General features: G+C 36.1%; 2 protein-coding genes across 4 annotated transcripts; both read left to right on the plus strand.

Moving 5' to 3' along the window:
* Window positions 1-4,617: 4,617 nt before the first annotated feature.
* On the plus strand, window positions 4,618-12,989 carry LOC121992740 (HBS1-like protein). 3 transcript variants are annotated; one of them, XM_042547292.1, is made up of 12 exons: window positions 4,618-4,884; window positions 6,480-6,544; window positions 6,933-7,054; window positions 7,225-7,371; window positions 7,549-7,680; window positions 8,723-8,994; window positions 9,083-9,193; window positions 9,328-9,818; window positions 10,660-10,825; window positions 12,034-12,273; window positions 12,366-12,497; window positions 12,622-12,989. In XM_042547292.1, the coding sequence occupies exons 3-12, from the start codon at window positions 6,937-6,939 to the stop codon at window positions 12,751-12,753; spliced, it is 1,941 nt and encodes a 646-aa protein (XP_042403226.1). In that variant the 5' UTR covers window positions 4,618-4,884; window positions 6,480-6,544; window positions 6,933-6,936; the 3' UTR covers window positions 12,754-12,989. The 3 variants fall into 3 exon arrangements, with proteins under 3 accessions (XP_042403226.1, XP_042403225.1, XP_042403227.1); XM_042547291.1 differs by lacking the exon at window positions 6,480-6,544; XM_042547293.1 differs by lacking the exon at window positions 6,480-6,544 and having other exon boundaries at window positions 8,732-8,994.
* A 428-nt stretch (window positions 12,990-13,417) lies between these two features.
* LOC121992741 (ferredoxin-thioredoxin reductase, variable chain-like) lies at window positions 13,418-14,549 on the plus strand. Its single transcript, XM_042547294.1, has 2 exons — window positions 13,418-14,073; window positions 14,175-14,549. Exon 1 carries the CDS (start codon window positions 13,521-13,523, stop codon window positions 13,995-13,997), a length of 477 nt encoding a protein of 158 aa, XP_042403228.1. The 5' UTR covers window positions 13,418-13,520; the 3' UTR covers window positions 13,998-14,073; window positions 14,175-14,549.
* The last annotated feature ends 315 nt before the right edge of the window (window positions 14,550-14,864 follow it).

Raw genomic sequence — 14,864 nt, forward strand, 5'->3', positions numbered from 1 at the left:
TATTATAAATTTTGTAAGATTTCATTTGTATTTGCTTCTCCTTTCTTCTTGTTATACTGAGAGTTTGTACGAGGCTTCTCCACCTCCAGAGTATTTATGAGAAGGAGTGTGTACTTAGTGGAGAGTGTGCTTGAGTGTGGATCCTTGGATTAGTCACCTCTTCTTAAGGTGGATACCAAGTAAATCCTTGTGTTAGCATTATGGATCTTTGCTTCAAGTTTATCCACTATAACAACATCTACTAAGTGAACTAGACGAGTTATTCACCCCGCCCCTCTCTAGCTCCGAAGTGTCCCAAGACGACTATGTGGGCGAATGATTGAACTCAGAGTGTTTGAAAGTGTGTCACACACCCCGTGAGCACCTCAAATTTTTTTTTTCATTTTATTTTTTTTTACTTAATATTATAACTCAATCTTTAAACCCTAAAGGTAAAATCCAAAATGACATACTCGTATATATATATATATATATATATATATATATATATATATATATATATATACACTTTTGAGAATCGGGATGCCCGGACCTATGAGGGTCGCACAGGAGTGTGCGGTGTAAGGATGTGCAGGCTAAAAACTCTTGATATATATTGCTCCAAGTGTGGATCTTTGGAATCTTAGAGAATTATAGAGGATTTTTCCTCCAATGGGTGTTGGAATGTATACTAAAAGCCTAGCTTTTTGTATAAACATTTAATTAGAAATAAGAATCATATTGGTCAAATATCTACATTTATAAGCTAAGTGTAGTTGTTCAATTAATTTATATTGTAGATAACATGGTGTGTGATGTCACACATAGAAGATCATATTAACAGTTCTTTATAAATTATAAACAGTTGCTCACGACTAAGATGGATAGGAACAACCCATTGGAATAGTCGTAGTGTAATTTGATATTAGTTTATCTTGACTATAAAATTACACTAGTATACTCAGAGTGTATTGAGCTGGTCCATTTAAGGTAAGTTCTTTTTATACTGACTGAATAAAAGAACAAGACCTTTGTTATTATGGAAGTGTGTGCTCTTAATCCTGATATAATAACAAGCGCATATATCTAGTATTTTTTTCTTTGACTTATCAAAGGGTGAGATTTAGCTCGATAAATCAAAAGACCCGATAAGTTGGGAAATGATATTATTTATAGTGTGTGTTGTTGATTATAGAAGGAAACTGTGTCCTAGGAATCTAGGTTGATGATGTCCCCAAGAGGAGCTCATAAGGATTGTCATGTAAACCCTGTAGGTGGATTTAGTTTGACATGACAATAAGGTTGAGTGGTACTACTCTTGGAGATAGATATTAATTAAGTGAGTTGTCAGTAACTCATTTAATTAGTGGACATTCTATATCTTAAACACAGGGAGACTAACACATTCATGATAAAAAAGAACCCAAAAATGTAATTTAAGATTTATGCGGTAGTTCAATAATAACTCTTTAGTGGTATGAGTTATTATTGATGAACTTAAGTTGGATGTTCAGGGCGAACACGGGAAGCTCAAGCTCATCGGGAGACCAAAACCAATTCCTTTTCTCGGTCCCTATTATAGCATCTTATATAAAGCCTTGTATCCACCTAAGCCCAGCTTCTTACCCAAGTAAAGGGGTCGGCCTAGCCTATCTTGGTGTCCAAGATGTGGCCGGCCACATGAGTTCCTTGGAGTCCAAGTTAGGGCCGGCCCAAGCACATCTTGGTGTCCAAGATGGGGCCGCCCACACAAAGGTATGAAAGGAAGTTTTATTTTTAAAAATCTTTCCTTTTATAAAAGGATTTAAAAGAGAGATTTTAAATTATAAAACTTTCCTTTTTTAACGGTTACAAAAGGAAATAAAAGGAGTTTTCAATTTGTGAAAACTTTCCTTTTTAACTTCCACATAGTTTTAAAAGAGAATTTTAAAATTTAAAATCTTTTCTTATATAGATTTTCTACAAAAGATTAAAAGAAAGATTTGAAATCTTTCCTTATTTGTAGTTATCTATATTGTGAAAGAAATATTTTAATTTTTGGATAAAACTTTCCTTTTTGAAACCATGATTTAAAAGAGAAATTTTATTTATTAAAATCTTTTCTTTTATAGACATCTATAAAAGGATTTAAAAGAGAGACATTTTAATTTATAAAACATATCTTTTATAGCTTTCCATAAAAGAGATTTTAAAAGAGAAGATTTTAATTTTTAATTGAAATCTTTTTCCTTGTTTGTGCATGATAGAGGGTCGGCCATGTCATGGTCTAAAAGGAGTATTAATTTTTCCTTTTTATCCATAATTGAGAAATAAAAGGAAGTTTTATTTTTATTATAAAACTTTCCTTTTTTGGATTAACCAAGGATTATAAAAGAGGGGGAGAGGGTGCCTTCATGGGTGACACAACCTCTTCTATTCCTCCTCTTTTAATCCTTGTGGCCGGGCATCCCTCTCTAGATTTTCCTTTGCTTATTCTCCTAGGGCCTGCCATATTTTAGCTCTTCCTCCTCTTATCTTGCTTGGTGGCCGAATCTAAGCTTGGAAGAGACTCAAGGGGCCGACAACATACTTGGAGAAGAAGGAAAAGAGAGGAAGGTTTTCTATTTTGCATCCCTTGGTGTGGCCGAAACTTGGGAGAAAGAAGGAGGCTTGGGTAGATTTCATCTTGGAAGATCATCGTCCACACGACGTCCAAGAGAATGAGAGGAATACAATAGAAGATCAAGAGGTCATTAGCTACAAAGAAAGGTATAACTAACTAATTGTTTCCGTATCATGTTAGTTAGTTCATGTTCTTTGTTTTTGATCTTGAAATACCAAACACAAGAGGCTAACGATTCTAGGTTTCAAATTTATGTTTCGACTTTGTGTTTCTTTTCTTTTTCGATCTTGTGATTCGATTGTTCTTATTGGTTAAACCTATGGTTACTATAAGGAGATTGAATATTGAATTTCTTTAAAAGGCTTTGTCAAGGAAGTGGTGGATGATCCCATAACCAAGAAGGCCTAGTGCCTCGCCATGTTTAACCTAGAAGCTAATTTTAGAAATAAATATTTAATCAACTTTGTAAGATGGGTGAACTTGGATTAATAATGTTAAGGATCGTTTGCGATCCAAGTCTAAACCTCTAAGAATAGATAAGTTAAATTTGGAATCAATAATGTTACTGTTTGCGATTCCGAATTCAATTTCTAAAGAACACAATAGGTTGTTAGCATTGGTTCAGGACTTGTACAAAATTTTTGTATAGGGGAACCGATATGATATTTCGAGTAGCAACCAACAATGGGTACCTGAGAAAGCGAGTTGTGTAGATAGACTACCATGAGCACCTTTCGATTTATTCTAATGACAGGTGGATAATTTTTATGGGATCAGACTAGTCATCCCAAGGATTATTCAGTTCGAAGAACTGAATATCTAGTGCCAACTAAAAAATAAATAAAAAAATATATAGGAAAATTATATGATGTCTAATCCTCATGGCCGATGAGTGTGCAGGCCACCCAAATGTGTTGCGCATGGAGTCATGCACAGGAGGTCGAGCATCATAGCACGAAATATATATATATACAAGTGGGCCATGAGCGAGGGTGCCTCACCGACCAATATGCCTTCAGAGTCATGCTCACGGATTATGCAGTAATGTGTGTGTGTGATATATATATATATATATATATATATATATATATATATATATATATATATATATATATATATATATATATATATATATATCACACACACATACGAGATTGTATATGAGATATGTTTACCCACCTTACGCTACACAACCTATGCCCACCTAATTTTTTTTTTTGTACTTAGTACTATAAGCCAACCTCTAAATTCTAAAGACAAAATCTAATTAGGATAATTATGAGTTTAAAAAAAAAATAGGCAAAAAATTTTAAAAAAATCAATCACACTAGGTGGGCACAGGGTGTACGACATATATATAAAGAAAAGTTACCTTACACACCTTTACATTGCACATTCCTAGGCTACCCTCACAGGTTTGAGCACCCGAACCTTGAAAAGTAAATCGAGGCCCTCGGACGGGACATCCGAGCTCCCAGACCTATGAGGATCGCCTAAGAGTGTGCAAGGTATCATATATATGAAAATGTTAGCCTGCACACCCTTACCCTGTACACTACTAGGTGTCCCTCATAGGTCCAGGTGCTCGAGAGTGCTTTTAGGCACCCCAACTTGTGGGGATTGTCCAGAAGTGTACAAGATAAAAGTGTGCAAGATATCATCTCTCTATATATATATATGAAAAATGATATACAGAGGAAAAAATCTCAGGGATAGTCACATAAAGTAATAGGGCCCACAATAGTAAAAATGATGGGTCATTAATTTATGTATCTATCCCTGAACTTTTCTTTAAAATTTTTTTTCCCTCTGCGTATCATTACTCGGATATATATATATATATATATATATATATATATATATATTCATTTTTCTCTTCATATGAGTTGGGCTGGCCTATTAACCTGACTCCAGCGCCATATGCCATTTGGTTATGTTTGGCCCATGAGTATGTTGCATCCTTTTATAGCCCACTTAAAAAAACTGGGCCCGGCAATTAGATGCCTTCAAATACGAATCTTAAACAGTGGTCGGAGAAGGGGTACGGCGGTGCTTCCCTTTCTCTCCTTCCCCACCTTCGCCTGCGTCCGTCGACGTCGTCCTGTGATATAGCTCCTCCTCCTCCAGCTACGGCCTCTGCCCCCGCTTCTGTTTATTATTATTTTTTTTTTTGTGTGTTTCACGTTCTCGAAGATCAGTTGCCTTATTATCGCGCCCGATTGAGCGGGTTCCTGTCCCATTTTTCGTTTTCACCGACGTTGTATGCATTCTTGAAGTGGCACCGGTTCTGACGATTATTCCTGGTAAGATTTCTCTCATACTCTTTCCCTTTATTTTTCTCCAACTCAATTATGCTTCCGTTTTGGCGAGATTGTGACGATCTTTCTGGATTCCTTCACTTGTTGTAAAAAAAAACTTTTTTTTTTAAAAAAAAAATCGATCTTAGAAACACAAGACTTCTGTCAGTTTCCAATGTGGGCAATGATATAATTATTCTTCAATCTGTTGCAAGTGGAAGATAGTGATGTTTGAAATTATTGAATGATATGACATACTACATCATCATCATCTAGGTATGATTATCCAAAATATTTGGGATGAACTACATGAATTTTATCTCCCCATTGACATTTATGTAAAATTGATTCATTAGTAAATATTCAAATTACTTATCTTTTATCACATTGAGTGATTTTTTTCTTTAGCCTTCCTTATCCTTCACACATTAACTCTAATGTATGCAACTCTTCTAACTAATTTACTCTGTGTCTTTGAACGTGCTTATTTTCTCTCATTTTACCATCTATTGAAGCTACACCTAATTGCTCTGAGTTTACGCGATTTATTAAAAAAGTGTAACGTTATATGTTAAATAAAAATGTTTAAAAATTTGTTACAAAATTCAGAAAACATGCATGGATTTGTTAAAAGTAAAAGTTATTGTTGAATCTATTGAAATATCAAAAGTTGGTGTTAAATTGAGTAAGTACCCTTTCATAGGCCAGCCTCTTAAATGCTACTGAATAACTCGATACTTAAAGCACAACTGCACAACCATAATAGAGCTGCAGCAATTCTTCCCTTCAATATTTCTTTCCCCACCTTTGCTTCAGTTGCCTGTCATCCTCCCGTTATAGCTGCTTCTCCGTCTGACATGGCCTTTGCCTTTGACATATTTTTCTGTTTCTCATTGTCATAGCTGGTTTATGATTGCGCCTGATCGAGCAGGCTTTTGCCTCATTGTTCCATAGCATCATTGCTTGTTTGTGTTTGTGAGGTGGCATTGGTTAAATCCTTTTCCTCTTCCTGTTTTAGCCACACACACACATGCAAACACACACACATAATCTGTTATAAATGGTAGTTGGTTATGTTATATTTGCACAAATCTATTTGCACTTGCCAGTGCGTTTTGGGTGTTGACCTAGGTTAGCCTTTTAGTTGTATAGATATTAAGTTAGCAAATTTCAGATAACATGTTTGGACATTCTCATTGGCTTTGGGTACTAAGTTTTGATGGATGTACAAATAAAAGATCATTCAGTAAACTCCTCACACCGAAATGACAAAAGCTATGTTGAAAAAGATGCTGTTTGGAGAATCAGTTGTCTATAGTCAAGAGTTGATATTTGAAGGTCATGTGCCTTAAAAAGCTCCATTAATCTGTTTTGTCCATGTTTCATGTTGTTGAACCAGTATGTAATTTTATTTTTATCATGCTTTGTGAAAGATTCGGGTTTCATTTTCATTATTCAGAAACACATGGTTTACTTCCTGATTTTGAAATTCTCTTTTATTGGAAGAGTCAATTATCTTATATGATACTTTCCTTGATGAATTTATTGTTCCTAACTACTTTCACTGAAATTGGGATTGTTATGCACGGTATCCTTTTTAGCTGAAGAATTATCTTGTACGAAGTGTGAGTTGTCCTACTTTCTCCAGTCCCCTTTCCTAACAAAGGTAAAGACTGGACAAATACCTCTATTGCTATCCAAATGATGATGTTTGTTTTTCGTAATTCTAGTCATTGTTGGTCAAGTTTTTTTCATGCTCCTTATATCATCTGCCTTCATGTTCTTAGCCTTAACTTTTTAATTTTACTTTTCTTTTTATAAACTTGTCTACAATGGAAGCATCTTAAGATACCTTTAACTAGTTATGTGCTTTCCCACTGTTGGTAGAGTTAAGGATGAATCAAACCACACTTTCTACTTAAACAAAAGCCTACTGTATCTTTTACCACTCATATGCTGTTCAGAGTGAATCCTGAAGCACTTCCTTTTCATCCTTTCTCTAGGAGATTTATCATTAGTAAAGCTTATGAGTAGATTCTCAATTTGTCTTTCAGGGAAATGCCTCGAAAAGTCAATTCTGGGCTTGACTATGATGATGGATATGACAATTATGATGATTATGATTATGATTATGATTACGATCATGAAGTAAAAGATGATGGCTACGACGAAGATAGTAAGTGTCATTTATTCCAATATTTTGGGTGACTTTTTCAAGCAGTTCAATCAAGCATCTTTTTTAGTTATTTAACCACAATGTTGCATTTTGCTTCCAACTACCTTCCTTATGTTAACTTCATTCTCCAAATATTTCTTGTTTGGTTTATATATTACTACTTGGAACAGATGTGGCATCTCAGCTTGGTAAGGATGCCAAGAAGCAAGGAATCTGGCTTTGTCCAATTTGCTCATATGACAATGATGAAACTTCATTTTGTTGCGACATTTGTGGAGCTATTCAAGTTTATGCTCCCAATTATGGCAAACAAAAAGGTGCATCAACGTTTCCAATAAATAGAATTGTATGTGCTTCCAATTAAATAACCTTGTATCATGTGCTTGCGCATACATGCATGAGCTTGTGTATTTTTATGTGTTTTGATATAAGGCAATTATAGAGACTTGTCAAAGATATTATTATTTTGTTCACACAGTATATACTTTGTACAGTAAATCCTGCAAGCAAAGATACAAGAGCATCTGCTATGTCCAAGTCTCATGCACAAATTTCAATAGCAACACCCAAAACAAACAATCTTGTTGATGTCTTTCAGAGCAAAAGGCCTAATTTGTATGAGAAAGGTATCATATCATATATTTTAGTGTTGCCAATGATGTTTGACATTACAAGTTCACCTGTGTAGGTTGCTCAGAGCTTTATATCACATGTGACTGCTTCGCAAAACTAATATAAATGTTGTTGGAATTTGATCTGTTTGCAACAAGCAATTGCTTCTTTTTTAATCATCGATGAGTTAATGACGTCATTCTTTTCATGTTCTTGTCTTGTGTGTGGTCTTTTCACATTTTTGTCTTGCAATAGATGAGGTGTATTCAGAAGTTGAGAAACAGTGAGCCATTGTCCTGGCAGCAAAGACATCAAAGAGTTCTTTTGCTAGAATTTTGCCTCAATCATATCCTTGCATCTCTCTTTGGAATCTGCTTCACCACTTTGAAAGTAACTTAGATAGTTAATGTATATTGTTTCGAATCTCGTGATATCTTGGCTTCAGTCTATAAATAATGGTCTATAGCGTAATTTGACATGCAATGTTTCAGGAATGAAAGTTGTCAACTCCTTTGAATGCGTTCTTCCTTTTGCTCCACTGTCCATCTCTCTTTCTGCTCTCTCTCATCTCTCTTTATATCTCTCTGTGTATATTCTGTACACTCCACCCCTTTTGCAACCTCTTCTCTTCTTCATCTATGTGTTGCCTCTCCCTCCTCTCTTTACCTCTGTCTTGTGATCATGCATCTCCCTTTTCTTGTCTCTCCTTTATTACTTTCTCTTCTCTCTACTTGTCCTACAAAGCTTGATCTCACGGAGTTTAATACTTTGGCTACATTTTACCATACATCAATACTATGCACTAAAAGTACTTTCACTCTTCAATATTGCTCGTGCACTTCATCATCTTAAAGCTTCATTATCCTGTAATATCTTGATTATCTTTTCAAATTTGATCTTTTGGGATTTACCATAGCAACCTGGAAATTTTTAATTTTTTCTAATATTTTTTTGGGTAATTGAATTTTTTATTCTTCTTCCACAGTTTGCATCAATTTTACAAAGTTAACATCTTGATTTTATGTATTTGCTTGACACTCTTTCTGCTTGGAATAGTACAACCAGATTATAGAAGTGCAGAATCGAACGGTAAAGGGAAAGAGGCTCTAATATTATCTTCACCGGATAATGCCAGTGAAAGTGAGAGCAGTTATTCCAGGGAAAATAAGGATACCATAGCACCATTGAGCAGTAACCTAAACCAGTTAAAGTTGGATAAACATCCCATTTATAACAGAAAAACAAATACAGAAACTCAGTACCAACCGGAAGAATGGATGTTAATAGATAAAGGACCAGGGACTCTGCAGCAATTGAATCTTGCAATTGTGAGAAACCTATTCCTTAAGCCTGAGCTTTGTCTTTTCTATCTATTGTTTATCTTAATGTTATGAAATTAATTAATAAATTTACAAGGTCGGTCATGTGGACTCGGGGAAATCTACCTTGTCTGGAAGATTGCTACATCTTTTGGGAAAAGTTTCCAAGAAAGAAATGCATAAATATGAAAAAGAGGCTAAAGAAAAGGTATGCTTATGATGGATATATATATACACTAGATGCTAACACTGATGTGTGCCCCATAATTCAAATATCTCTTCCTTCTTTTTTTTCCTATTAATCCAGTAGATAATCAGGCCATTAATATGTTTCTACTTCAGGGAAAAGGTTCATTTGCTTATGCATGGGCAATGGATGAGAGCTCTGCAGAGAGGGAAAGGGGTGTGACCATGACAGTTGCTGTTGCATACTTTGACTCCAAGAAGTATCATGTTGTTTTACTTGACTCTCCTGGGCACAAAGATTTGGTACCAAATATGATTTCAGGTGCTACACAAGCAGATGCAGCAGTTCTCGTTGTGGATGCATCAACTGGTTCCTTTGAGGCAGGTATGGATGGTTATGGTATTGGACAAACAAGGGAGCATGCTCAACTAGTTAGAAGTTTTGGTGTTGAGCAAATCATTGTTGCTGTTAATAAGATGGATGTTGTGGGGTATTCAAAGGAAAGATTTAATTTTATAAAATCACAACTTGGTGCATTTCTTCGTTCCTGTGGATTCAAAGATTCCTCAATCATTTGGGTTCCTCTTAGTGTGGTAGAAAACCAGAATCTGGTTACAACCACCACTGATGTTAGGTTATCTTCCTGGTAAGAGTAGTATCATTTATTTGGTTGCACGTTGTGATTAAAAATGCAATCTTTGAATTTATGTTCCTTGAATATCCTCATATGTGTTGGAAAATGTTAGCAAAGTACTCTTGGCCTCTCTGTATTTGTGGAATAGAAACCATGAATATTTTTTCCATCGTTGTCACATGAAGTTTTACTGTTGGTAATTAATAAATAAAAATAGGGGAAGAGAATGCAGTTACTTTGATCTTTTCACCTTAAAAGTAAATAAAAATTATATAGTTGGGAGATGTATGATTCATTTCCAATAAGGAAGTGGCATTTTTTTTTGTGCTACAGCAGTTTGCCAAAACAAAGACTAGGACCATTTACAAGTATCCACGAAGCACACTTGAATGATACCCTTGTGCATAAGCAAGGAGATAATGATGCCTGTATGCTCAAAAGGATCCCTTATCTTTTGGACTCGAGTTTGTTCCTTGAACATGCTGATTACTATAAAACCAAATGTTCTAGTTTCGAAACATCAAATATCTACTCAGCTTGTAGTTCGCGGGATAGAAATTATGTTTTCTTAATTTCACTAATAGTTATCGCAGCTGTGTTTGGTGGCTGGTTATGTATTAAAGATTAAGGCTTAAGATAGCCATGTGATTCACAGTCCCATTATTCTTGGTAGGTCTTTCCATGTAAATTTGCAATACCATTCATTATCATATCAGGCCTTTCCTCTTAAGAATTGTGATTATTGGCATTGAATAGAAAATCCTCAATCAAGACATCAATAATTTGTGCCTTCTGATACATGCATATGGAAAAACCTTTGTTACATTTCTATTAATTAGAAAAATTGATGCAGGTATAGAGGGTTTTGTCTGTTGGATGCAATAGATTCATTGCAGACACCTCTGAGGGATGTTTCAAAGCCGCTTATTCTTCCTATATGTGATGCCATCAAGACATCAATGGGGAATTTTGCAGCTTGTGGAAAGTTAGAGACTGGAGCTATCTGTAATGGTTCCAAGGTACTATACTATTTTGATATTATTCAGGGCAATTAACAAATCCGTTTGGGCCATTTAGTTTTATTTTTACAATGCCTAACTGATGTTGCCATGTCTATTGGTATCAGGAGTTTGGTTGCTGCATTTGACATTGACTCAGTGACTTACCTATTTGGTACTAAACACTTTGAAAATAGGTTCCAACTCATTTTAAGTAGGGATTAGCTTAGAAAATGATATGGTTGCTCCATTTGCAAATTGGGCAAAAGTTTCTAGCTGCTGAAACATCTTTGTTGCTATTCAAGGTTCAAGGCTAGGTACATTGGCCCTTTTTATATAGCACATTGGTTGAAGTCTTGTTCATTCCTACCATAAAGTAACCATTTCTGACTTCAATTATATTAGATTTAATTCTTATCATAACTAATGGCTTCATTGTTGACTCAATCCTTTACATGGCAAGCTCATCTAGTTTGCTGCTATCCTACTAACTAGGAAACATCCCATAGTATTGATCTACTACTTAAATCAATGTATTTTTGGAAAAAAAAAAGGGATGGCCAACTATAAACCTGAATATCCAGTTCATTATCTCTTCACATCACTGGTATTATCACATAATGGCATAAACAACTAGCTACTAGTAAAAAGTCAAAAAAGAAAAAGAAAACAAGAATTTCCAAGGAAAAACTGATTGAAAATAAATGTCGAGTTATATTACCGATTGAGATTTCCTCATGATCCTCTATGCCTGAGATATTAGCCTTTGGTTATAACTTATAGTTCCTCTTATATATGAGTTTTAAATCGCAAATAGTTAGCTATTAACTAGCCATCGAGTCCCAGATTGAAACATAAAAAATTCGTAGAATGGTGTACGTACTGATTCCTTATCTACCAAAATTCTCCTAAGTTTAAGCATTAGTTGTCTCGCATGGACTAATTTGTTTATCCGATGCTGTACACTGTTATTTGGATGCATACTTTCTTTTCTACTTGCACATGTTCCATTTCTCTTTTGTTTACCCAAGCAAAGAATCGGCGAGACAATTTCTTGAACAAAAACTTGCGTTGTCATTCATGGAAGCAAGTTCACTCACAAAATCCATATCACACATCTCTATCTTAACTAAGCCTTTTTTTTTCATTGCATCTAGTAGTGGTGTTAATTAATTATACAATGATTTATGTGGTTGACAATCAGTATGGGGTAATCTTATCTTATGCAGGTTCTGGTTATGCCTCTAGGAGAGCTAGCAACTATACGGTCTATCGAGCGAGACTCAATTAGCTATAATTCAGCAAGAGCTGGTGACAATGTAGCTGTCACCTTACAAGGTATCAATTCTGGTCATGTTCTAGCTGGTGGGGTGATCTGCCATCCTGATTATCCGATGCAAGTAGCTAAACATTTGGAGCTAAAGATACTCGTCTTGGACATCTCCACACCAATTCTGGTTGGATCGCAGGTCTGGCTAAGAAACCTAACACCTTTGCTCGAGCTCTGTCGACAGATTTCCATCACATGCTTTGAGAAATTAATGAAATTATGTACGCATAGGTTGAATTCCACATCCATCATGCAAAAGAGGCTGGAAGGGTGGCAAAGATGGTAGCGTTGCTGGACCAGAAGACTGGCAAAGTCTCCAAAGCACCGCGCATCCTCAAGGGAAAACAAAGTGCCATCATAGAGGTAAGACCGTGTGGTGTTTCTGCCAACCCGAGGTTCCAAGATGGTTGCAGGTTTCAGAAACTGTTTTTCACCTTTTGGCTAGTTGATGTTCTGAGCTGGCTGCTCGATTTGGTTGTTTTACCAGGTGCAACTGGACGGAGCTGTATGTGTGGAGGAGTTCTCTAAGTCTAAAGCCCTTGGTAGGGCATTCCTAAGGTCATCAGGAACTACAATTGCGGTTGGTATCGTGACCCGAATACTTGAGCACGAGTCATAGGCTCATCAACACAAGTAGTGCCTCTACTCGAACATTGGCTCGATGCATTTCCTAAGCATGTCATCTTGAGTCCCGTGTTTCTTGTTTTGTTTTTAGGCTGCTTGTACATTATGAAATGAGGTACGATCTCGTGCGCCCTTATTTCAGAGTTTGATTATGAAACATGCACTAAAGTTTGATTCGATAATTTATGTAAAGCTTATATAGATAAGAATGTGATATATATTGTTTCCTGATCTCACCTTGTCATGCCGTGAGTTACTCTTAAGAGAAGAGACACAAAAACATGTACCTTTCTCTTCTATTTTCTTCTAATTTTCTTAGTACTCTCTTAGTCATTTTTGGACGGTTGAGTAATCAGTTTAAAATTGAATTAATCAAATATTTTGATCAGTTTAAAATTGAATTATATCATTAAGATATAGTAAATCAAATTGATATAAAATTGATTTAATCGGTTAATATCTAATTAATAAATTTTTTTAACAGTTGAGTTTGTTAGCCATTTAGAGAATTTTTTTTAAATCATTGATTACTTAGTTGATTATTTCAATTTAATCAATATTTTGCTCGTCCTAATTTTGACTTTTCCTTTATCAATAATTTATAGTTTAGTTGGTAAATTTGGTAATGAAAAAAGTTTGGTGAATTCATGAGCAAGTTTAGTGGGCACGAATTAAAGTTGGTCACATAATTTCTTCGGCCAAAACCTTCTCCGCTTGCGCTTGTTCGCCTAGCTCAACCTATCCGAGATCGAATTGCCAATAATGCAGACGCCGGGGATCGCTGCCGCTGCTCCCCTCTCCCCTTCCCTCTTCCTCCGCTCCCTTCCCTCCGTCGCCCCTCTCTCTTTACCCTCTTTGTCCCCCCGCCGCCCTGCCGCATCCGTCCTCCTTCCTTTTAGGGTTAGATACCGTGTCACGTGCCAGGCCGTCCTCTCCGCCGATGTCTCCTCCTCTTCCGAGATAGAGGAGGAGGAGGAGGAGGAGCGGGCGGCGGCTAAGATCGGGAAAAGAGTTCGGGTCACCGTGCCACTGAAGGTTTGCCACGTGCAGAAGGCGCCCGATCTGGATCTCGACGGCCTGGAAGGGGTGATCAAGCAGTACGTTGGGATTTGGAAAGGGAAAAGGATCTCCGCCAATCTCCCATTCAAGGTTGAATTCCAAATCGAGTTCGAAGGGCAAACCCGCCCAGTCAAGTTCATCTCTCATCTCAAGGAGGATGAGTTCCAGTACATGGATTGAACCGAGAGTTTGCATTTCGGTCTCAAAAAGATGGAGATTTCATATTTTTGAGAAGGAAGATGCTTTGGTGGAACAGGTAAATACTTTACCTTAGCTTTACCATGATACCATGAAAATTATCCTGTAAAATTGTGTTTTTAGATGCTGAAATTTTTTTACGAAAAAAAAAAAAAACAGAAAAGGTGAGCTACAAGATGCTATGAAGTTTCTGAATTTTCTCCGTCTTTCCTCTTGAACTGCTCGTAGTCGTTGAGTAGTTGTTGGTGACTCATTGGACCGGCACAATGTGTTTCTGTTGTCTGTGACTTACATTTATTGTTTTGATTCCTTTCCTCGTATGTCATTTTGCCTGGTATAGCTGTTGTTATAGAAACGTTCTTGCTCTCAAGCTTTGTGTTTTTTTGGATATCTACGGATACTTATCCTACTGGAATGTGTATTTCCTCTATGAATAAACACCTTGGTTGTGGCATTGTAAATCAATCTGTTTTGAAGCAAGCTAGTGCTCGGACTGTAGCTATCCTTGTTGTGCTTCTGAGTTCTAAGTTCTAACCCTATCCTGTAATTTGCATTGGCATTACTTTTTTATTTATTTATTTATTTATTTATTTTGCCTGGAATCTGTTTCTTAAAGTATAAATTCCTGCCGATTGTTTCATCGTGGGTATTTCTCTTTTTTGTGCTTGGAGAACTCTCTACATCAAACTGCCTAAAATTGTAGGTTTTGTTTCACCTACTATATTGTAAAGTTGAGGATCTATCTTTATTTTGTTGCTCGATTAGTGAAAAAACAGGTTACAGTCATCAAGATGGTCAAACCTGTAATGGAATCGAGAATGAACTCTCTAATTTTGGAAAGACATACAA

This window comes from Zingiber officinale, chromosome 6B (assembly GCF_018446385.1).
Source record: "Zingiber officinale cultivar Zhangliang chromosome 6B, Zo_v1.1, whole genome shotgun sequence".
NCBI lineage: Eukaryota > Viridiplantae > Streptophyta > Magnoliopsida > Zingiberales > Zingiberaceae > Zingiber > Zingiber officinale.

Excerpts from the sequence above, each read along its gene's own strand:
- LOC121992740 (XM_042547292.1), top strand. The coding sequence starts at position 6,937 with ATGCCTCGAAAAGTCAATTCTGGGCTTGACTATGATGATGGATATGAC. Across the intron at positions 8,995-9,082 it reads AGCAATTGAATCTTGCAATT|GTCGGTCATGTGGACTCGGG; the intron begins GTGAGAAACCTA and ends TAAATTTACAAG. Across the intron at positions 9,819-10,659 it reads GATGTTAGGTTATCTTCCTG|GTATAGAGGGTTTTGTCTGT; the intron begins GTAAGAGTAGTA and ends AAATTGATGCAG.
- LOC121992741 (XM_042547294.1), top strand. The coding sequence starts at position 13,521 with ATGCAGACGCCGGGGATCGCTGCCGCTGCTCCCCTCTCCCCTTCCCTC.